This window comes from Columba livia, chromosome 14 (assembly GCF_036013475.1).
Source record: "Columba livia isolate bColLiv1 breed racing homer chromosome 14, bColLiv1.pat.W.v2, whole genome shotgun sequence".
Classification (NCBI taxonomy): Eukaryota; Metazoa; Chordata; class Aves; order Columbiformes; family Columbidae; genus Columba; species Columba livia.
Window position 1 is genome coordinate 14,803,189 of NC_088615.1, and position 23,182 is coordinate 14,826,370.

Sequence of the window (23,182 nt, forward strand, 5' to 3'; positions counted from 1 at the left end):
CCTGCTACATACAATGTTATACACATATTACCCTTTATACATTTTCCATTAAAATATCACCATCTAAAAAAAAAACAGAATAGACTAAATTTACGGGGGGAAAAGTAATCTTTGTTCTCCAAGTAAATTGACCTAAATCTTTGTATTCTGTCATTATTCAATCAGATTGTTTTATCACAGTTCTGTGTCTGACAAGTTCAAGAGAAGTAGTGTGAAAGACATGTTCGAACTTTTGGGCAGCTTCTAATTTCATTAAGCACCCAAAAGGAACAACAGTACAGGACAAGCATTCCAGATAATTTTAGAACAATTTATGAATTTATCAAATCTTACATGAACAGAACCATAAAGCAAGCTTGGTTTACCTATAAATACAAAACTGCATTACAATATTTAAATGTCCAATTACTAAGCATTAAATTTTTAAAAAGAAAAAAAGACAAAAACCACATAGCTATTGTCATCATTAAAATGAAAATCTTATAAGGAATTTTACAGCAATTTATTCCTGTACTACTATAATCTGAATTAAAATCAAAACTATTCTGATAATTCATGTTATTGCTTCTCTGCATGTGCCTGCCTCAATGCTCTGTGTTGTATCTAATCTATATACTTACTTTAAATATTCTGCAACTACATAAAGTAATTTGACAAGACTCTGTTTATAGAAAAGTTGAGATTTTAAAGATCGAGTATTGTTCACATAAGGTAGAGTGAAAATGTCTCTGCCTTAATTTAGAAGGATCAATTTGGAAAAGATGAGAGATAAATCACTTTCATTATAAGCTCAGATCTTCCTAGAGCTGCAAGAGAGAATGCCAATCATTCTGGGTCCTTCTGCTGGGAGCTAATATATACCAGTCATGAGATGAATTCATTTGATTTAGGACATGAATTTGACCTTGGCCCTCAATTTCACAGCAAAAGGCAGTTGGTAAAGCCTCTATGTTGGTATTTGCAGTAGAGCATAGCATACTTACACCAATTCATTATACAAAATAAAAATTTTGAGGATCATAATGTTACTATATAGAGTTTATTTGAAAGACAGCCCATAACATTTCTTTCTTTAACAGGATTGAAATGGCAACTGAAATTTCATGGATTTTCCATCATAACTATTTTCACTTTCTTATTCTGTTGCTTCTGGATTGAGAAAAGATCAAATCCTTATCTGTATCAGGTTGTCTTTATTTCTTTAAGAGGAATTATCTGCTGGTTAGAATACGGGTTGAAGTAACTGGGACTCTCAGTTTCACAGCTCAGCTACTAATGGACCACGAAGCAAATGCTCCGAAGTGCCTGAATAATTTAGGAGTCTAAATGAAGCTGAAAGCCAGTGATATTTTGCCTTCTAGATACTTAAAGTAGATATCACAATGTTATTCTCACAATGCTCTAGCATTTCAATAGTGATAATAGCAGTATTGATGAAGAAACTCCAAAGAAAAATATCCTTGAAAAGGTGCAATTTATTCCGTTATTTTAGGTTTTGTTATTTAAATATAGTGCTTGAGTCCTGGGAATTTCAGAGTATTTCAGGAGGAGTATCCCCAGGTGAAACTTACGTGTGTAACTCTTACTATATGTGTATATTTAAGTGTAATTTCTAAGTCCTTGTGCTTCTTCACTGCAGCGTTCCTGCAGTAACCTTTCATTGTTCACTCACACCCTGGTTTATCTGGAGCTAAAACACAAATCACATCGCACTTTACGAGGTGTTGATACGACTTGAAGAACTACATCGATTTGCTTTGTTTATCACAGCGCTATCAACTTTTCAGAGCACGCGTCTCCAGTTTTCCAGCCATCCCATTGTGCGAACTGACCTCTCTCCGCATTGTTTTGTTTGTCTGTTTGTTTCCTGCTGCAGTGGATTGCTTAGACCCGACGTGCTCGAGCCACGGGGTGTGCGTGAACGGGGAGTGCCTGTGCAGCCCGGGCTGGGGGGGGCTGAGCTGCGAGCTGGCGCGAGCGCAGTGTCCCGAGCAGTGCAGCGGCCACGGCTCCTACCTGCCCGACACGGGGCTCTGCGCCTGCGACCCCAACTGGATGGGGCCCGACTGCTCCGTCGGTAAGGAAATCTTCCTTCCTGACTCCGCAGTAATCCTGTTTTCCTAAAGTTTTAATATGTACGGCAAGCTCAAAATGCGCATCATTTAGAAAATTGTCTTTGGAAGGTGTTTGGTGCTGTTTAGCTACATTGGGAAGAAATGTGTTGTGTATCTTAAATGCTATTTTTGTGACATTCTTAATTTGGGACTTGGGGGGTGAGGGGAATGCAGGTTAGGAGTTTGTATTTCGTTCTTATGATGACCCCCTTTACTTAAGTGCTTCATGTCTGTTTCCCAACTGCTAATGAAAATTCATAATATATAAATATGTTTATAACGTGCTTTACCGTACATCAAAATGCTACTCAGTTATGTAAAACATCACAAAACAGAAAAATCTCTGTTCAAATAAAGGGGATTTTTCCCTTTTCAGTTGCACATGGAGTATTTAAAAAATAATTAAAGAGCAAGAGACACTAAAAAGCAGGCATAAGAGTGTAAGCTAAGAAATTTTATCCCTCTCCAAAGCAGAACTTGATTATTCTAACAGAAGGAGCTAAAGAGAAAAAAACAAAGTTTTGACAAGACAGCAAATGTTCTATTTTGGGGGAAAAATACTGGGAATTTTGCATTTATATTCTAAGCTGAACCCTGAGACGGAGCTGTAGGCCATAAGCAAGTCTCTGAAAATAACATTTTTCACATTTATTCAGTTATTTCTCAAGGTTAATGACTTAGAATACCCCATCAGATAGATTAATATCAGGGTGGTTTTTTTCCGCTTAATGCGTCAGCAGCCAGAAAAACTCATGAATGAGAGTCTCACTGTCAACCTCTTTGGTGATGCATGAGGCAAAAGACCCCTCTGCTTGCTTCTCTGCAACTTCAGCTGGCACAAAACAGTAGAAGAATTTTTGGAGTGAGACACCGGCTGGCTGACCATGTTAGTAATGGGATTCCAAAATCTCTCCCTTGAAAGTGTCTTTTACCCATCGCTCCTAGAGTCTAAGTGACCCTGAATTGTCATCATTCGCTGCTGAATGAGCTTTAGGTGAGTTTCAGTCTCATTTTTAGCAAATCAATGGCTGTATCAAAATCACCAGAGGTCCAGGTTTGGAACTGATGTCTGAACAGAGGATACAGTCCTGCAGCAGTCTGTCCGGCATACAGTAGCAGATTTATTTTAAACCAACATTTTAGCATAATTTAGTTTGTTTTTTGTTTTTTTTGGTGGTTTTTTTAAAGTCTGTTTTTAAGCAAAAATTAAGTGCTCGTTTTGATATGAATACAAACAGTCCAGCCGTTGGCAACGTGTAGTTTTCAGCAAAATCTTCCCTGTTCCAGTGACCCTTCCCCTGGTGACCAGGTTGCTGCTCCTGCCCCGCTGGGGCTGACCCGAACCAGCTATAATCCTTCTTCTTTTCTTCTCCTAGAAGTGTGCTCCGTCGACTGTGGCACTCACGGGGTGTGCATTGGCGGAGCGTGTCGCTGCGAAGAAGGGTGGACAGGAGAGGCGTGTGACCAGCGTGTGTGTCATCCCCGTTGCACGGAGCACGGCACTTGTAAAGATGGGAAATGTGAATGCAGAGAGGGCTGGAATGGGGAGCACTGCACCATTGGTAGGCAAACGACAGGCACCGAAACAGGCACATATTGCTTTCTTTTCATAAATCGTAGAAACATAGTTACTGTTGTGTATTGTAATAGGCTGTTCCTTTAGGGACCCTAGTGCTTTCAGGTATTATCTCTGACTCAAAATGTGTTGGGTGAAATGCAGGTGAGCTCTTGGAATCATTTAAAATCAGTAACAAACTGATCAGTGGAGGAAAAAAAAAAACCCAACAACAAATTCCCCAGCAGATGAACGTTAGTAAGTAGATATGTAACAAATGGTCCATTACAGCATCATCTGAGCCAAGATTTTCAAACTTAACTATGCATTCCTTTGTGTGAATGACATCTTTTTTAATTTCCCGGTCTGATGCATCGATGCTCTCCCGCTATTAGACATGGCATCTGAAACACATCACCACCATCCCCACACAGAGCAGGGGTCAAGTTGTGGAGGAATAAGTGTTCCTGGTGCTACAGAAATAGCTCCCGAGCGTTCTCCTGCCAGCCGGCACGGGGCGTGCGCACGGCCGGTCCCGGCACGGCGGCCCTGCGGGTGCTGCCACACACCCCTGGACCCTTTGCTGTTGGTGCTGCTCAGTGCAGCGTGGGCATCGAGCAGTGCTTGTGATGGGTCAGCCTGGGAAGTTCAAAAAGGTCACACTTGCACAGAGCCATGGTGCTCTGTCCTCTAAATTACTGTGCTTGAAAAATTATCCTGAAGATAAATTGTGAAGATCTTTATTTTGTCTCTACAAGCAGTCAGGTAGTGTATCTGGATTATTTTGTAAAGTTTTATACTGAAAACAATTGAAAAAAAATTATATTTTTTCCCTATGTTTTAATCAAAAATGGGAAATTCTGAGTGATCACATCTCTCCTGTGAAGCCTGAACAAAATTATCTGGAACAAGAGCATCCAGCTGCTGGGACAATGTGTACTTTCTCGAAAGACCTTTTGGAGGACTGTGAGGTGTACCTTAAAAGAAGTCCAAATCCAAGGTCACATTGTTTTAATTATCTCAGAAGTGGTAAATTTAGTGAAGAAAAGGAGTAGGTCAATTGAGATTTTCATGGCAATGAGGGACCCTAATGGAACAGTCCTATTACAAGTGAATTGTTATTTCTTTACTTAAAAGTATGGTGAGATTCCTGCATCCCTCAAGCTGTTTTTCATTCCCCTCCGATTTCTCCCTTGATATGCAAACCATTTCCGATACACACGAGTTGGAAACTAAAAGTATACTCTAATGGGAGAGAAGAAAAAATAAGAAAATAGATACATATTTTGGGGGTGTTTCCTTTGATGTTGTGGTGCTGCATGCTTCCACCACACCATGCTAATGTGATTTAAATCAAAGCTTTTATGACTGAACACTTTGTGACCAGCACAGATGCAGAGTGTTTTATAACGATTGCTTTCGTACTTCCATCATATCAACATACGTCTGCTGGATTAATCCAGGCATTTTGTTTTCATATTAAGTATCTCCTTGATCTCTACAAAATGCCTAGTATATATATATTTTTTTGCATTAAATTGTGTAATAATTGCTTATTTTACAAGTTGCTGCTTTGTGCAAAATTTGTTTTGCTTTATAATCTTGTATTAGTATGCCTATGTTTAGAGGTAATTAGTTTATTTAAAGTCTTCATTACTGTGCAGACAAAAAGATACCATGTACTGATATCTTAAAAGAATTTTGAAAATTACAAGATGAACTAGCAAACTCCGAAGTGAGATTTTTAGTCTCATTTTCAGAGCTGTGAAATAAGTATTTTCCCTGTTATTGATATATATAATCAATTCTTCTTTTTAGAGGAAGAGTGAGGCAGCTAAAGTGCTTAAAATATGCATAAGCTTTTTTGTTTGGTATGTATTAGAAAGATTTCCTTGAAGCTTAATGTGGGTCTGCCTGTGGCAAAGGTGAGACTAGCGCAAACAAATTAGATTTGCCCTTCTAATGATCATGTCTTATATTTGTGCAGTTATAAGTTGCCTGCTCTATGTAGGTAGACAGATATATATTCTTCTGACAGACCTGGACTAGTAAGAATTTTCATAGGTCACAAAGCATGATGCCAGAAGTGGGATTCAGTTCAGAGGGACAGCTCAGCTTGATCACACTGGTTAATGTTAACGTGGGCCTGAAACAGAGAAAGAGTTTGGAGGATAAGGAGAGTAAAACTAAGGTTTGTCAGTATTTGTACAAAAAAATCCAGTTACCACTGGAAGGTTTGTCCTTAGAGTGGATTGATACTTTGGAACAAGAATGAGTTGCTCAAGATGTTTTAAATGTTGGTGTGATGAAGTGTAGTTAAACTAGGGAGAAACTAATTTTGAGTACTCTATTTATGGTTTTGCTTTCAACTGAAAGGTTGACAGACCATTTATTGTCAGAATTATTCCCTGAGGAGCATCAACCTAAAAAGATAATATTCAGAAATAAAAAATTCCTGTATTGAAACCTTTATTTTTTTGGAATTATTTTAATTTTAATCCAAAACCATTGTTTTAGTCCTGTTTGGAAGGTATCTGGCAAACCGCACAGTCCGTTTACCCGAAGGCAAAGCTAGGCCAGACCAGAGTCAAATACCATGTGAGCAGAGGATGAATCTCTCCCTTCCATGTACATAGTTGGGATTTTTGAATACCCGTATTAGGTCTTCAGGAGCAGTGAATGTCCACACTTACCTCACCAGACCCTTGAGAATTTCTCCATGTGCACTTGAAGCAGAAAAATGTGAATCCCATAGGAGAGTTTATTTACTCTAAGTTTCCATTTATTGCTCCACCTAGTATGAAATCTCTTGAAGTCAGTAGATAAACTTGCTTTGATTCCAGTGACTTCAGGCCAAGCCTACTTAGAACAAGTTGATCTAATTCATGAGAAAAAGAGAAAGGTTTCTATATACAAACCAAAATATCTTTTGTTTGTACTTCTCTATGAGTTTCATGTGCTGTATTTACATAGCAGTGGGAAAGAAATCATTATAGCAACCTGCAGGTATCCAGGTTCATTCAGGATATTTTATTCTATTTAATGTCAAATTAGGCTTTTATAGTTAGTTGACAGAATGCATGTTCTTTATCATTTTGATGTTGAGTGTCTAAGCTCAAAAAAAAAAGTCGTTTCTTTCTGCATTACCTGCATTTTGAGAAAAACATTCTGTGAAGTCTTCCAGAATGCCACCATTAGCTCCATGTTAACAAGCTGTTTATACAAAGCAGCTTTTACCTGTGTGCAGCAGGAGAATTACATCTAAAAATCAGTGAATGTAAATGCCAAGTTATACAGATTTTGGTAAATCTACATCTCTATAGTATAAAAATGAAGGAGTGGTGTCTGGCTTTGCTGAGGTGCTGTACGTAGCAGAGCAGAACTCTGCATCAGGCACGACATTTCGCTTTACTGCTTTAGGTAAGAAGAAAAATAGCTTAGCGAAGTGATGATAAAGAAAATGAATCTTTTCCCAGTGCAAAAATAGACCTGTCAGGATATGTTTATTAAGTGATTACTATTCATTGATTGCAATTACGGAGGAAGTTATAACTTAAATAATAGAGGGTAATCTAGATGAGGAAAAAAATATTGGAAAACTAATAACAAAGCAAAAGACTAAGATATAGCTGTTGCTAAATCTTGAGCCAATTTCAAGACAGAATTTTAAGACAGAGGATTTAGCTTTTTCTTGGATCATCTGAATGTTGTTAAAGCATGATGTTATAAAACAGATCTGTTACTTTCACTGAAAATAATATTCAGATGTTTAAAACTGTTGGTTTTAAACTGTTGTGGAGGATGTTCTCCATATAAACTGTCAGGATTGTGTACTAAGGACAGCGTGGTGTATATGGAGATCTTAAGAAACAGTCAAAAATACCATTTTAAAAGCGTAATTCCATCTGTAATTCATAGCCCTGCAGCATGAAATACGACTGTTATTAAGTCATTGGTAAAGATCTCACAGAGAGACTGGTGAAGCCAGGATTTAATCCTAAATATTTATGAGTAAAATTTAAAAGCCTGCAAACATAGTGTATCTTGTAAGGTAAGCTCTCACCAGAAGATGATATATGAGGTTATCTTTCTGGCAGCCTCTCATATTCCCAAAGCACTGCTCTTGTCTACATTAGATGTAGGTTAAGCACTCCTGCTTTCAGACAGAAAGTGGCAAAAGATTGTAATAAAGGATATGTGATAATACGGATGCTCTGCTGCAGATTATGATCAAAACAACTCTTATCTTCTCTACGCCTCTTTATTTTAATTTATTTTCAATGCCAATAAGCTGTACCCCCTTTGACAGCCACAGAACCTGAGCCCCCAGCAACCTCCCTGTGGGCAGAGGACACAGGGACACTGTGGACATCTCTGCAGCTCTGCTCCCTGCCCGGGTACCGCTTGTCGGAACCAGATTGCAGAGGTGGGGATCTGCCGTTCCCTTTCCTCCACCGAGTCCTTGGCCTCTGTACGGGAAATGCCAAATGGTAGGGCATGTTTCTTAGTAAATAATGGATTTGGAAATCTGGGTTAGCCATGTACTTTATCTTTTATGCTTTCAGGGCCTTGAATAAAGAAGAATTGCTTGAAAGAACCACAGTCCTGTCACCTACATGATGGGAAATAACCTAAAATTTTCAGATACATAAAAACGTGGAGAAAAAATGGAGGTTTCTCTGTGTCTGGGGTGGTTAAGATAAGAGGTTCAGGTGACAGCACAGAAGACTCAGGTTAGGTGTTAGGAAAACCCTTGGAACAGTAAATGAAAAACCGAGGTATATTTTCTAAGGAAGTTGTGGAATCTTCATCAATGGAGCTTTTAACAACAGTTTAGACAAATGTCAGTCAGGAATAGCAGAGCGGTAGTTTATCCTGCCATGGGGCACCAAGCTGACTAGAAAATCATTGAACTATATGAGCTCTCCTCCAGTCTGATTTTAAATGAGCTTAAAAGGTAGGATTCCTTCTAAGTACTTCGGTTTATAATATGGTAAGATTTGTACTGTCATCCCTTTTAAGAAACTAATACCAGTCTTAGAAGTAGAATTGATCATTTATCCAACCAAGGAAGCTGATCAGTGTGTTCTGTATTTGTGGAACAATAGGTTGTCAGTGTATATATTGGCTACTCTGAAACATCCAGACAAAGAGCCAATATTACACCCAGTAGGTAAATATTTTAAATCCTCTCCCTTTGAAGTACCAAGACTCACCCAACTGAATACTAGATGGGTGGTATTCCATCTCTGGTTTTACTAAAAAAAGAGTTTGCTACAATTTTTTTCCCCAGTTGTTTTGGGAGGACTGTGCTCTTTCCAGCTTTTAGACGTGTTTATATTTTTTGTAGACTGGAAGGAGTACCATGTATAAAGAGTAAAGATTTAGATTTTTACCTTATAATAGAGTAAATAATTGATAGAAACATTAATAATGCAGCATTGTGTAATCTTTGGATACAGCAGGATATTTTTGTACCATGATAATGCTCTTTGTGTGAAAGATTTTTTCCTTCTACTACTGATTTTACTTGTTGTAATTACAACAGTAATGATTCAAAGATGAGGCAATTTTCAGGAGAGATGGAAAGTGCGTGGGAGGAGACAGTGGAAAGCCATCGTATCTGACAAAGAGCAATTTAGAAGGAGCTAGATATATTAGACTTCTCCAATGCTCTTCTAACTTAAAATTAATCTGTAACATTTTATAACCTATCAAGGTATAAAATAACCTCCAACGACGATGATAGAAATTTGGATTGCATAGTCTGTAGAGGGAGGAACACGTTTTTTCATTTTATTTGAAAAATGCCTAGAATATCTGGGTCATGACCACTTTTCATTGCTGATGATATAGAAATATGTTGGTAATATATATGGTGACATGAACAAAAATATTAGAGACATTGGCTGTATCCGCAGATTGAGATTCATCCCCTATGTGATCCAGTCATCCTATTGTCTTTACACCTGGTAGCAGGTTTCCTGGTGCGCACATCTGAGATGCAGCCTTTAAGTACATGGTGTCGAGCTTTCATTTGAAGTGCCATAGGGTGTTCTTCCCCTCTGCGCGTATCTTCAGCAAAACAGAAGAGTAGCAGATACCTTGTGAATTAGTCTGAGATATTCTCAGTGATTTCTGTAAATCTCTGCACATAATTTACATTTTCATTTCTGTCATGCAAGCATAGAGAGACTCATAAGGTAGAAGTTTTCCTTATAAAGTGATGTTTTGGTCATATATGTTATATTACATCATGTTAGGATTTATAACAAAACCCAAGGAAACGTGCTAGTCAGTGAGAGCAATGGTCAGCTAGTCCGGCATCACCGTGCTTCACTAAAGGTGCAAGTTCCTGGTAATTAAGCGATAAGAAATTTCTTCCTGGAAAGATAATGCTTTTTATTTTTTGCAACTACATTTACTGTTGTGATGCTTTGTTGGTTTTGTAAATGTGTCATCTTTTATTTCACCTCCAAAACTTCTGAATAATATCTCTTGGCTATAAAGTCCCTGGATTAAACAATCTGTAAACAGCTCTTGTTTTGAGTCTCATGCTAATTTTTGTTTCTGATTTGTAACTCTGTAAATTCCTATCCCAATAACTAAAAAATACTTTCCTACTTTTCTTTATCAGGCCCGTTAAATTTTCTGAACAACTTACGTAGCACTAAGGAATCCAGAACTACCATGTGCATCCTCTTAGTTTATCATTGCAGAGCAAGATAACTGATTATGTATGTTTGGAAGGAAATATTCTATGTAGAGATTTGTATACAGTGAGAGTGGTTTGACTTTCAGGGAGTCTAGAAACAGCATTCCTTTTCATCTGCAGAATTTACACAGGGCAGCTGGGGATCTTTCTGGCTAAAAGGCAAGCTTATTCATGAGGAAGAGCTTTCCTGTTTGCATTCTTTGCTGAGGGCTTCCTGTAAATGATTGAAATATGTCACACCGCAGTGTCAGAACACTTGAATGGCTTTTTTCCTTTCTCTATATATAGGATATTTGCGGAACATGACCTTACTTCTTTCCTTTCTAGCTCAAAAAATTTAATTGAGTGTGTTTTCAGCAAAGCTTCCTCCATTTTGTCTGGTACTTCAAAGATGCACCCAGCAGATACTGGTGAATAGTTTCCCCAAACTAAAATCATGTTTCTTTTTTCTCCTTTTGCAGGGGCTCCTACATGAGTTATATTGATTTTGTGGCCAATTCTTGAACTCCTAGAAGACCACAAAAAGAGGGGGAGGGCAATCAATCAGGCAGCTGATCTAACTTTTGAAAGGGCAAAGCTGATTTTGCTGTTCATAGGAGTATTCACAGCGTCGGGCAATCTTCTCTTCTTCCATAGATAATGTTTCCTGTGTTATTTTGTACCCTGTGGTGTCAAGCACAGCTTCAGCAAGGGAGTGAACTACGTGGTGTTGCTGGATACAAAGCAACAAAGATGTGGAAATGCTTGTGAGAGGCCAGTGACACAGATTGTATAGAGATAGAAAGGTAGTACCAGATATTGGGAAATAGGTATCTATATACATACATATAGTATTTATACTTACTAAGAAACAAATACAAAAGAGAACAATATCTACCCATCCTTTTGTGGCCTGCTTGTTATAGGTATCTCTTCCTAAGCACTTGCATTCTCATTTATATATTCTCGAGGTATTATTCTTGTATCTTCAACATCAGTTTCACAAAATCTTTCATGTTTGAAGATGCAAATAAAGCTGAATGTGTTTTGCCTGACTGCTGCAAACTCTATGGAATAACAACCCAGACACAAGGCTTTACCTCTTCAGCTTCTTGTCAATTTTGTCTCAGATTCCTACATAATAACAAATTAGCAGTAGGATACCTTAGAAGTTAGGGACTTGTCTTCCTAAGATATCGGATGCTTTAAAAATTTTCTACTTAATATTTTCTTAGTTTAATGTTGTATTAAAAAATATTAGTGTCAAAAAGAAAAAGGGAAAAAATGGTCTCTGTAGCATCTCTGAAGTGTCAGTTCAGGATTTTGCTGTGTGATCTATTTAGGGCTTTGGGGAAAAATGAAACTATTGAAAGTTTTCTCTTTTAACTGTCATTTATCTCCTGTGCAGTAGCTACTCACTGAGGATGAAATACATGCTGATGTTGAATATTGATACATTCTTCTTTCAGTAAAAGCCCTTACTAAGACAATTTTTTAAAAGATCTTAGAGAATGAATATGGGGACTTGTTCAGGGTACAAGCTATGAGGTGTCTTGAGCCATTCTTATTGAACAAAGTTTTTACAAAATTCATGTTATTCATCTCTGTTCTCTTGTTCTTTCTTTCCGTTCCTATTCTGACCTACTCATGAAATGCTTATGAGGAGAAGCTCACTTCTGGAGATTATTCCTGTAGGTAGCCTCAATCTATTTCATTTTAGATACAGTTTTTCTATACATACAAAAAGAAGCAAAGTTTTCTGTCCAACAAAAATCATCATATAATGTAGTTTACATCACTTGTCCAAAGAAATTACAAACATCGTTCATGTAACTGAAATGAAAGAACTAAATACAAACCTGAGTGTTCTTGAAGGTGCTCAGGTCTGAGGTTACGGTCCATGTTCATCTCTGTATGTTGAAAGTGCAGATAGTTGGAGTAATATTGGGGTCATTATTACCTGATTTATAGCTGCTATGAAAATTGTAATTAAGTGTTTAGATTTCTGCAGTTTCCAGGACAGACTTCTGTAGTGTTTGCAGTGATATAGTAATGATTGACATATAACTGCCCATCTCATTCTGTCAGTTGTATGCAAAACACATCCACGCTGGGGTAGATGGAGACAAAGCAATAGCGGTGTCTCGGTATTTTAGCAGCAGTTCACAATCATAGTACTGGAGCTGAAGGAAAAGTGGGGCATGAGGAACTAAGGTTGATGTATTTATCCTCATTCTCTCTTCATTCAATAACAGGATTAGAACAGAAAGGATTGGCGGTCCAGCTGCCTCCTTGAAGATTTTCACATCTGAGATCTGACTCTTTGCCCTGGGTGCTACACACTTAGCTAAAATATTTCCTTCCAAATAAGTACTTCTCTTAGACAGTTAAACATTCTTCATGGGAAAGAAGTAACTTTTGCTTTCATTAGGACTCCATTGTGACATGGATCATAACATTGCCCCTAATGAAAATTTAGGCAGAGGAGACATGTTTGTCTGCTTATCCGTGTTAATGCTTTTCTCCCTCTCATTCTGATAAACTTACAAGATCCTTTTACCGCTGCCTTAATGTAATCTGCCAGCTCTATGGCCCGTAACCGATGTCTAACATCTGGGGTTCGTTGCCTTTTCTTGTGCTGTCTCATGCGTTATTGGGAGCCGTGCAGTGAGTCCCAGATGTTCCCGTGTAAAACAGTTCCTGCCTCTCTCAAACACGATGACACAACAGCACCCAAGTCTTACCCAGCTCCTCTGCATTCTCTCTCTTGTACAATGCCTTTTAAAAAGCTGTGGGTTTCCTGCATTCCGTAAATAGGGACCCATAATTTTGACGATCTTCCAGTCAATGGCAGGGTTGATTGCTTTTTCTTAATCCCGTCATATTTTTAGTTTCTGTTCACAGTTTTTAACAGTCCAGTACGGAGCAGGTTGATTGACTCGGTATCAAAAGACTGTGTCCTGCTTTTAAAATGTTGTAAAATAAGATGCCGTACAAAATATCTGCCAAGGAGAGGTTTAAGTATTTCTTCTTAAGTGTTTTGAAGTGATTAAGTTAGGCGGAACTACATGAGCTGCTAGTTTATCTGTGATATAATTAGGAAGTATATACGCTTCTAAGTTTTTAGTATGTTTTTACAGAAATCTGTATGAAGATTAATCTTTTCTGTATTAATTCCAGTTAATTATAAGATTTCAGATGGGATTTTTTTAGGTAAATGTTGAAAGAGTGAAGTTATTCATGACTGTGACAAATGAGTAAGATTCATAATGCATTTAAACCATATATGCCTTCAAAAAGTTAATTTTTTAGAGCATTAAACAACCACAACGAATCAAGATGCAGTCCCTGTTCTGAACAGAAATAGTGCTTTGTTACATAAGAAATAAATATAATGATATAATCATGATTGCACACCATTCTTTTTAATTAAAATTTTGAATTAGTTTGTAGTGAAAATTATTACTAGGTTGTGATTTTAGACTAGAAATGATACTAAGAGGACAGTTATCCAAAAGAACAAATAAACAAAAAAAAAGAGAGATCAATTTAGGGATGACATGTTTACCTGGAACATGGTGATTTATCCATCTTAAGAGCAATACTGCTTCAAATACTGTGATTTTCCAATTGTTAGGAATCAAAAAGGATTGCCGAGCTTCTTGTGGAATGAGTAGCTCAGGAATAGCACTGGAGCTATTTTTGAAAACTCAGCATGCACGAACACAAAAACCTAAATGTCCCAGAAGATGCTGATTCTCCTAAAACCAAAGACACATTAGTACAGATGAGAGAACTGTCTTGTTGTTTTAGCCACTGGGAATACCAGAGAGTAGAACTCGGTTCCTAATGTAGCATGTTGCGATCTGCTTTTCAGCACATTTTAAATATAAACTGAGCTGACCTCTTTGCTTTCCATTTAATAAAGCAACGCAAAATGTGTGTATGCTGGGTTATAGGTGGCTTCACTCTGAAATTAACAGAAGGATTAGCATTATAGCATACAGTTGTACAATGGAAGATAGTGTGCCCAGAATAAAGCAGTTATTTCAAAAGAAGTTGGGTGTCTCCATTTCTCTTCCCTATTTTCTTTAGTTTTTAAATTACAGAATAACTTGCATTTGAACAAGAAAAGTATTAGTGAAAGCAGGAAGCCGTGGATTGTTATTTAGTGCTGAAAAGTGAAAGCACAATATGGATTTGTTAAAATGTTAGCAGAGTCTGATTAATTCTACTCCTTTTTTTTTTTTTTTCAGAGTAATTTGGTTAACAGTAAAGGAAAAATAATAGCAATGTGCCTTTTCTTGTTTCAAAAACACCCTGGAAAGATGTTTTAAACTTAAGCCAGAAAATGACTGCCCAGGAGTCTGTTAGGAATATGGGATGAAGGTTGACGTTGCTCCCCATGCAGCATTGTTAAGAGGTAGTTGAATTGGGGGGTGCGGGAAGTACAACGACATAGATTTTTAGATCAGATTCATCTTTTTGTTGGCTTCTTTGGAAACTGGGGGAAAAATGGCTTTTTGTTACTGACTCCCTTGGATCGTTATTAATTGATTATCACAAAGCCAATCCATATATGTCTTCATTGTGTCCTGTGAATGTTTGAACTTCTTTTTTTTCCCCAAAATAAGTCAGAAATATTGATTTAGAATGGAGAAATCCTTCCTTGTTTAGAGAGCTGGTTATTAGAGTCAAGGTCACTTTCTTTGTGAAGGCTGAGAGGGTAACAGTTGCCTGAAGGAAATATGGGGTGTTACCCTATAGAAGATGTTAAGCCTGTGTGAACACGTGTGTTCATTGTTTCTGCATTACTCCTCTGCAGATATGCTTATGAAGCAGAAACCGTCTTACTCTTGCATATCTAGCTAGAAGGCTGAAGGGGAAATGGAAAAACGTATATTGATGCCCAAGCATCAGCTTTCCTTAATTCAGATCCAGAGGGGCCTGTAGAGGTTACCAGTTTTAGGATTTTGCATTGCAATTTTTTGTTACATATTCTATAACAATTTTCATTGCTTATATGCTGAAGACGAAAGTGACTCGGAATTGGTCAGCCCATCCTTAGTTTCAAACAGTAGTTTATATCCCTTATCGAAAGACTTAATTACATATGAGATAACACTCAGGTACTCAACTTGGTGGATACACTGAAGTGTCTTCTGAAATTGTCGGTATTTTCATTGCGTTCTTTTAAAAAAAAATGAAGACAGTGCATATTAAAACCCAACAATTTCCCCAATTGTTTTAATCTTTCAACCTTCTGTACACAGATAATTTGATAAGTCTGGTTTCTGTCACCGGTATTTGTATTTCTAGTTACTATGAAATTCCTGAAATCCTTATTACCCAATTTAAAAGTGTTACTGCATGAAAAATTTTAAGTATTAGACGCCTTGTGAAGGGAAATATTTATTCAGGAGAATTGGAGTAATTTAACATATTTCCATTTCATTTAAGACTGCATCTGTTTTTTTAACCTTTATAGTTACGGTTTCCTCTACTATACTAAAGATTTTTATCAGCATTTCTGACATAAAACACTATATTTTTTAAAAATTTCTAGCAATGTGAATATAATGTATCTGATTTCTTAGGTTGAATGTTCTTATCAATATTAAATGGGGGCTTTCTTAAAAGTTATTTGCAGAATATGCCGCTAATTATTTACAACAACAGGAAAGTAAAATTTCTTTGACATTTTTTGATATGTTACGAGATACTCTTAGCTACTCATGCTGTATTGTCAGTGTTGCAAAGAAAGCCAATTGCACACAGCTGTAGCAAATTGTCCTTTAGACGTGCCATGCACAGAGCTTAGAATTCTTTGTTTTGGTTTGGTTTTGGAAGTTCCTTTTGACTGGTCTTTGTTTCTAATAATGTTAAGTCTGCTTTTCCCTGGTGGTGTGTTTTGGTTTGCATTTTTTATTTGTTTTGGTTGGGGGTTTGTTGTTGGGTTGGGTTTTTTAAGTAAAGCAAATAACATGACAATACAGTCATGCAGCTTTTCACCTGACATGAATCAGTGACTAGAGTGCCTTAGTCCAGTGTCTTTATCTTACAACCGTATTGCAGCCGAGGTGGAACAATCTCTAGATTTCTTGGCTCACTTAGACATTGTGTTTCTCTTCCCAAGAGCCGTGCTGGTGACAAACAGTCCCCGATGACCAATATCAACCTGCCCATCCCAGCACGGCTTAAAAACTCTGTCACACATAGACGCAAGGTAACCAAGTTAAAAGCCTAGTGGCTTCTTCTGGTGGCATCAGTGGAGAAATGGAAGAGAAATATTCTGTCTATAAACAAAGACTTCAGTGTTTGTTCCAGAAAATTAAGGTCACTTCTAGTGAGGTGAGGGGAGGAGCAGAAGCTCTCAGCTGCCTGATAGTAAATATTTTTAATATAAAGCAAGCAGAGGTTAAAGACTCTATTCTCTTTCAATTTTTTTCCCAGTGCAGATTAAATACTCTTGGCTTTCTTGGGGGTTGAAATGGTGAAGATGATCTCCCTAGTAGATCAAAATCAATTCCCCAGATTTATTTAGTATTTAAATATCAAGGCAACTGGCTATGTTTGAAGGGTTATGCATCTCTTTCCTTCACCATTTATGCAGATAAAGAAGGAACAAAAGGAGATCTATCCTATGCTTTGTTTGTGCATGCAGGATTAAAAACAGCTCATTTGTGAAAACAGCATTTTTATTTCTGTAGCTTTTATTAGTTATTAGTGCAGCTGGTAGATAGAGAAATTGGAAAATTACATGATACTCATGAGACTTATGTATACTGAAAAGGGATGTAGAATGGATGTCTAGCACTTTAGAATTAAAGGCATGTTTATAAATATTCATCTTCTATCCTATATCTGTCAAACAGTTCAGCATACACAAATACTCACATAACTCAGAATGCATTGTTTATGTATTTTATTTTGGTTTGCATATGTTGCCGAGGTGGCAGAATACTGCTCCTATGTCGCTGGCATTATTACATCCTTTACATTTGTATATATTTAAACTCTATAAATTCTAGCTCTAACAAACACGTGAGATACATTTAATAGTCAAATATCCGTTATTTTGTGTCACTTCTAATTATATTTTACTGTCATGAAGATTCAAGATTACTGGAAGCCAGAAGGGGTATGAAAAACATTTAGTGTACATTGTCAAGGCTTTTTTTCATTTCAGACTATCCCACAATACTTCTTAAAAACTTCCTTTTGTTCCTTCAGGACTGCTGAAATGTTTGGGCTCTGTAGCCTGACACCGTAAGGTGTGCAGCCAGTTATTGGAATCCATGTAGTTAATACTTTAAGATCAGCTGTAAAGCATAATACATCTACCTATATAGCCCTTTTCATCCTGAAGGGCTTGCAAAGTGCTCTACCAAAGTAAGGGAGAGATGTTCGCAGAGCATGCTAATTGTTACAGAGCAATGGAGGAAAATGTGTGCTTAGGTTAAGGCTCATATTTATTCTTCTGGTAGAGATAACTTGCCTGCTTATACAGGATCTGCATTTGCATACTTGAAAGCTAATTGCTAAATTACAAATTCTATGCAGATATCAATATCTGATGAATAGCAAGTAATCATATTGTAATAACACCTGAGAAAACTGGGATTCCCTGCCTTGGGAATTATTAATTATGAAGCTCTGAAACTGCAGGGTTCATAGGTAATTCAGGTGGGAAGGAGTGTCAGGAGGTCACCTAGTCCAAGCCCTTCCTCAAAGCGGGGTTAGTTCTGAGTTCAGACATTCAACTCAGGCCCATCCTTTATAGGACAGACCTTTACAGGCCTCTGTGTCGCACCCTGGATGGACTGTTTCTCAGCTCTCGGCACCATAGCTGTCTCCTATAGCATTTTCAGCAACCTATGTATAGAACGTCTGCTTGTTCTTACTACGCTGCCCTACCTGTGTATGCGTGTGCATACATCCCATGCCCTCACAGCTCAGAATTCATACAGGATTAGAAATACCAGTGTAAATGACTGTTAAGTAGTACTGGCATGAGGGAAACAGTTCTGTTTGGTCACTGTAAATGCTGCCTTAGCTCACTGGAGCATTTTGGTTGACTTAAACTCCACTTTGTAAAGCTATTTGTATAGTAAAGGAGGTATGGTTGAAGAAATGCAATTGGTATTGGCAGCAAAAGCAGGTAATACGTGATTTTAAAAAAAAATGTATCTATAGGTTCTTATTTACAGAGTGTTCATTCTGCTGTCTTGAATTGGCTTCTTAAAGTCTCCACCTCCTATACAGATAAGATGAGCTTTTGTCAGCTTAGCAGAGCTCTTGACCCCAGTTTCCACCCCTGTACCTTACACAATCTGTTAAATATCCTGAGCCTACCAGATAAGAAGTGAGGCCTTGAACTTGATGCTGAATTTCTCTAGTAAGTCATTGGTAAGAGAGTTAAAATAGTATTTGATACACCTGGTTTTATTAAGAATAAATGCTTCAGTATTCCCTTAGCTGAATTCGGCTTACACCTGTGTATCTTGCATTGCTGGATGGACAGCGTGGGAGGTGCAAAATGGGGTCCGACGGTCCCTCCCGAGTGGTTGATCTCCCAGCTCCCGTGTGTCCTCTGCAGAGGATTTGTGATGTGAATTAAAGTATTCTGAAGTTAATGACTGAACTGAGAACTGTGAGTGTCCTCCCTGAAAATAAAAAATTGCATTCGGTCTAGGATGTTAGTTTAGTTTTAGCACGACTTTGCAAAAATGTTTGGAAAGGGAAAATTTGATGCTAGTGATATCTGGCTAGAATGGTTGCATCCAAGGGTTGTTTCTCTGTGGAACGGCCAGGCTCACACCAGTCGGATGAAAGGAAATCTGTTTCAAAGTGATTCATTGCCTTCAGACAGGAGAAGCCGCGGTTACCCGTGACCCTTCCAGGAGGCAGGAAGGGCTGTAAAACCACCAGCAGCAGTTTATAATCCACAGGTCTTCACTGTCCTTAGGAGTCAGTTAACACACAGAAACCAGAGAAAGCCCATGCTTTTTTGAAGAACAACCACTACGTTAATTTTAACTATTATATGAAGGGCCCAGGTGTAGCAATCTGCCATGAACCTTGAGACTGTACAGTAGCTGATTGAAATCTGTTTATTTCAGCTGAATTTTGCCAATGCAGACCAGCTTGTGTCCTGGCCCTCAGCTGACAGAGCCTGGAAGGATGAAGAGTCCATCTGGTCAGTGGGGAAGGATGTGATCCCAAGAATTCTAGCCACTTCAGATTTATTGGTTAATTGTACATTACAATGCATCGGTTTTTCCCAGACAGATAAACTTTTCAACCATGTGTTTGGCAGGGCTGATGCCAGGGCCCCTCTGGAGTGTCACCTTTTGATTTCTGCAGAGCACACCTGCCGTGGTCGTGTTGTTTTCCCTGGTTCTGTCTGTGCATCTAAAAAGGCTGAGGTTTGAAATACGCCTCGCCATCCCTTTACGTTAGCCCATCATGGTTTGCACAGGCTAGAAACTATTTTATTGTTACCAAATCTCTTTTAGAGACCTAGATTCAGATGTAGGTGTGTGAGCACAGCAAAGGACAATGTTTCATGCTTAATTACAAATATCCTGTTTGTAGGATAGTTTTAGGTCTACGGAAATCCTAAAGAATTACTTGAATGTGGTTGTATTTGATGTATCTATAGGTCGAGCTTACCAGAAAATGTCTGATTTTGCTAGGCTTGGTGTTTACATTCTCTGCCTCTGCATTGAAACTTTGTTGCAATGAATAATGTTGGTTAAAAATATTGTCTAAGCAGTAAAGCTAGTGATTGTGATTTTCATTTAAGATTTAAAGTAGAAGAAATGCTGGATGGCGTTTGTGTCCTGAGAAAAAGCTAGCCAGTGACAATGTAGTCTTCTCTGGTGACCCATTGGGGCATTCATAGAGAAAAAGCAGATCTGCCTCACTGGAGGGTGTTCAATCAAAGGAGATCTGGGGGTGCTCTGTGCTTCCAGACAAAGCCTTGGTAGCAACAAGCAATCCTGCCCTTGTCAAGCCTCATCTTCTACTTTTTATGGCAGCAGGGTCTTAGATTGTAACTATTTGAAATTAGGGCCTGCCTTTGTGGCATCTTGATGTGTACAGGGATTTTAGAGTTCATGTCTGAGCATAGGGCTTACTTCTCATTTTATACGGGTGGCATTCACTACATCATTACATTGGGTTCACCTTTGGCCAAGCACGACACCCTGCCAGCTCCACCGGCCAGCTCGGCCTGCCCGGGAGCACGGATGGAGGAGCAGCATCCTCTGTGCTCTGGGCTCTGTGTGAACACTGCAGAAAGGAAAGTGAAACCAGAAAATCCTTAACCACATGACTTCATGCCTTCCTCCCCACTTATTATACAATGGTATAATGCAGGTACTTCAGTGAGTCGGGTCTGATTCTGAGTATGTACATAGTCTTAGCTGTTGACAATAGTAAAACTAGGGCTTTGCATTGTTTCCTGTCTGAAACAAGGAAAAATCGGGTCATTAGTGTTGAATTTTATAATTTTCTGTTCACCAAATGAAACTGAACTTCTGAAATGTAGTGTCTGGGATTTGACAGCACAATAACAAATATCCTTTTGCCTGATACAGTTATCACTTAACAGAAGAATCACATTGTGTTTTCCTCTTTGTCTCTCCCTATGACTTGAACAGGGTAGAATGGGAGTATGGAAATGTGACACAATTTCATGCATCAGCATATATGAGATTCTTGAAGCTTTGTAGTTAATAATTATGTCTAAAAGTATACCAGCACTTTACCAAAACATTTATTCAAAAAAGTTTAAACGCATATTTTTAAAAAGCTATGGCTACCACATATTTCAAATAGTAAAAAAACAAATTGCATTGTGTGTAGGGAGATTGAGCAGCAATTACTGTGTGAATCTTATTTTTTATGAGCAAATGACTGAAACTCACCACCATAACACTGTGATTAATGTAGGAAGTTTAGTTATTACATTTTAATTAGGTTATATATTCTTTTAAATATGAGGTCAATGTGTTGCTTGTTATACTTCAACTGACTGAATTTATACATCCTGTCTGATAGGTCACTTTATCATTACACTGCCACTAAACTATTTATATAGACATTATTTTAGAGATAAATCCAACTTGAGAAAGCTTCTTTCTCAGAAACTGTGTTATATATTACAAAGGATGATGCCAGTCCTTGTATCCCATATCAGAAACATTAATACAATAAAAGATTATGGTTGTGGTACTGGTTTTATGAATGCAATTTCACCTGGAATTATATTCTAAACGGATTTTGTTACCGTAAGGTTAATTTGAAAGAACCAGCTATCTTAAATACAAATTTTACTGCATCTTTTATGTATCTTTTTATTGAGTATATGAATATGAGTCTTGTTTGAAAAGAATACATTGTGTAACTTGAATGTGCTGCAAGGGACAAATTTTGGCTCCCAATATCTCCGCAATTAATCTGCTTACCCTATAGCCGAAACTGTGGCCGTGCCGCAGCTTTTGGGCTGCAGCAGTGTCTGCCTTCCGTCTCGACGCTGTCTTTTATATATATAAATGGCCCAACTTCTTGGGCTTGTCTGAAGCTCTTAGTGTACACCCAGCCTTCTGAGCAAACATGGATGTGTTTTATTATGGACCTGTTTGGTTTCTTCAAGTCTCAGGACAGTTTAGCACCAACTGTCACCCCATTTCCCTGCCCAGCTCTTGGCAGCTCAAAGGGGGGTCACAGCAGCAGCTGGTGCCTCTTACAGAGCTCTGTTGGTTGTGCACAAGAGGGAGACCTGGGAGATGTCTCCCTGCAAGAGAGTCATGGGACCCCATCTGCTGGAGTCGCTTAAAGGGAACTTGGAGAAAACTGCTGGGAACAATCCCTTGTTAACAAGACATGATGCTCTGACACCCTGGGGTTTTTTTCAATCTCAAATTTTTGTGACCTATATTGCAACATGAGCTTTCCTCTGTCTTTCATGTGTGTCTGTATCTTTTTTCTTTTTCTTTCACAAAAATGCAAGTGACTTTTCTTGAGTTTTCTTTTTTAATACCAGCAGTTTCCCTTTGTGTGAGGTTTACTCTTCTTCTAAACAGCCACACGTTTTTTCCACGTTGTCCTGTTTCATTTGGAAAGCTGGATGTTCTCTGAGTTCCTACATTTACATGTTAGAGATAGAAATGACATAGATACATAGTAAATAGAATTTAGAAGGAAATTCTGTTATGGCATACCTATCCCAGGCAGTTTAAGGAACCTTACTTGATATCCAGAATTGTCTGCCTGCACAGAACATATTAGAGTGGAGGAAATCAGGATTCTGGATTCTTGAAAGTTGCTTCTTGGACTCTTTTTTTTAGCCTGTTGTAGCTCACCCAGTCTTTCATTTTAACTCAGGCATGTATTCATCTCCCCAACACATCTGCAAATGGCTATTTATTCCATACGTTCCTTTGTTGGATATCTAGTTTAAAGAAATATTTAGGGTATTGGGTAATTTTTCAGGAAATGTTTTCTCTACAGAAATAAAAAGGGAAGAAGAAAAGAGGCAGCAGAGAAGGCAGTCAGAGCATCTCGGTGACAAATGCTTCATTGCCAGGGAGAAGCTCCAGCTCTGTGTGAGCGCTCCCTGGAACGCAGCAGCACTGCTGGGGTGCTTGAGCAGGGAAATCAGGCTGCTCATTACACTGAAGGGCTCTGCTAATTCTTAACAATTTGTCAATCTGTGTGACTATCCTGCTTTAAGGACCTGATTTAGTGCTTCTGTGTGGCTCTCAGGCATCTTCTGGAACCATCCAAACTCACTCAAGGGGGCCTCGCCTC

General features: G+C 38.2%; 1 protein-coding gene across 17 annotated transcripts in view; it reads left to right on the top strand.

Moving 5' to 3' along the window:
• The window catches only part of TENM2 (teneurin transmembrane protein 2), a 645,420-nt gene that overhangs the window by 567,156 nt on the left and 55,082 nt on the right, over nucleotides 1-23,182 (top strand). For 13 of the 17 annotated variants that reach the window (XM_065030083.1, XM_065030081.1, XM_065030084.1 and 10 more), the window contains 2 exons: nucleotides 1,877-2,077; nucleotides 3,491-3,703. In XM_065030083.1, the coding sequence (XP_064886155.1) occupies nucleotides 1,877-2,077; nucleotides 3,491-3,703 (414 nt within the window). The remainder of the gene's footprint in view (nucleotides 1-1,876; nucleotides 2,078-3,490; nucleotides 3,704-23,182) is intronic. The other 4 variants (XM_065030085.1, XM_065030088.1, XM_065030089.1 and 1 more) reach the window with 1 other exon arrangement.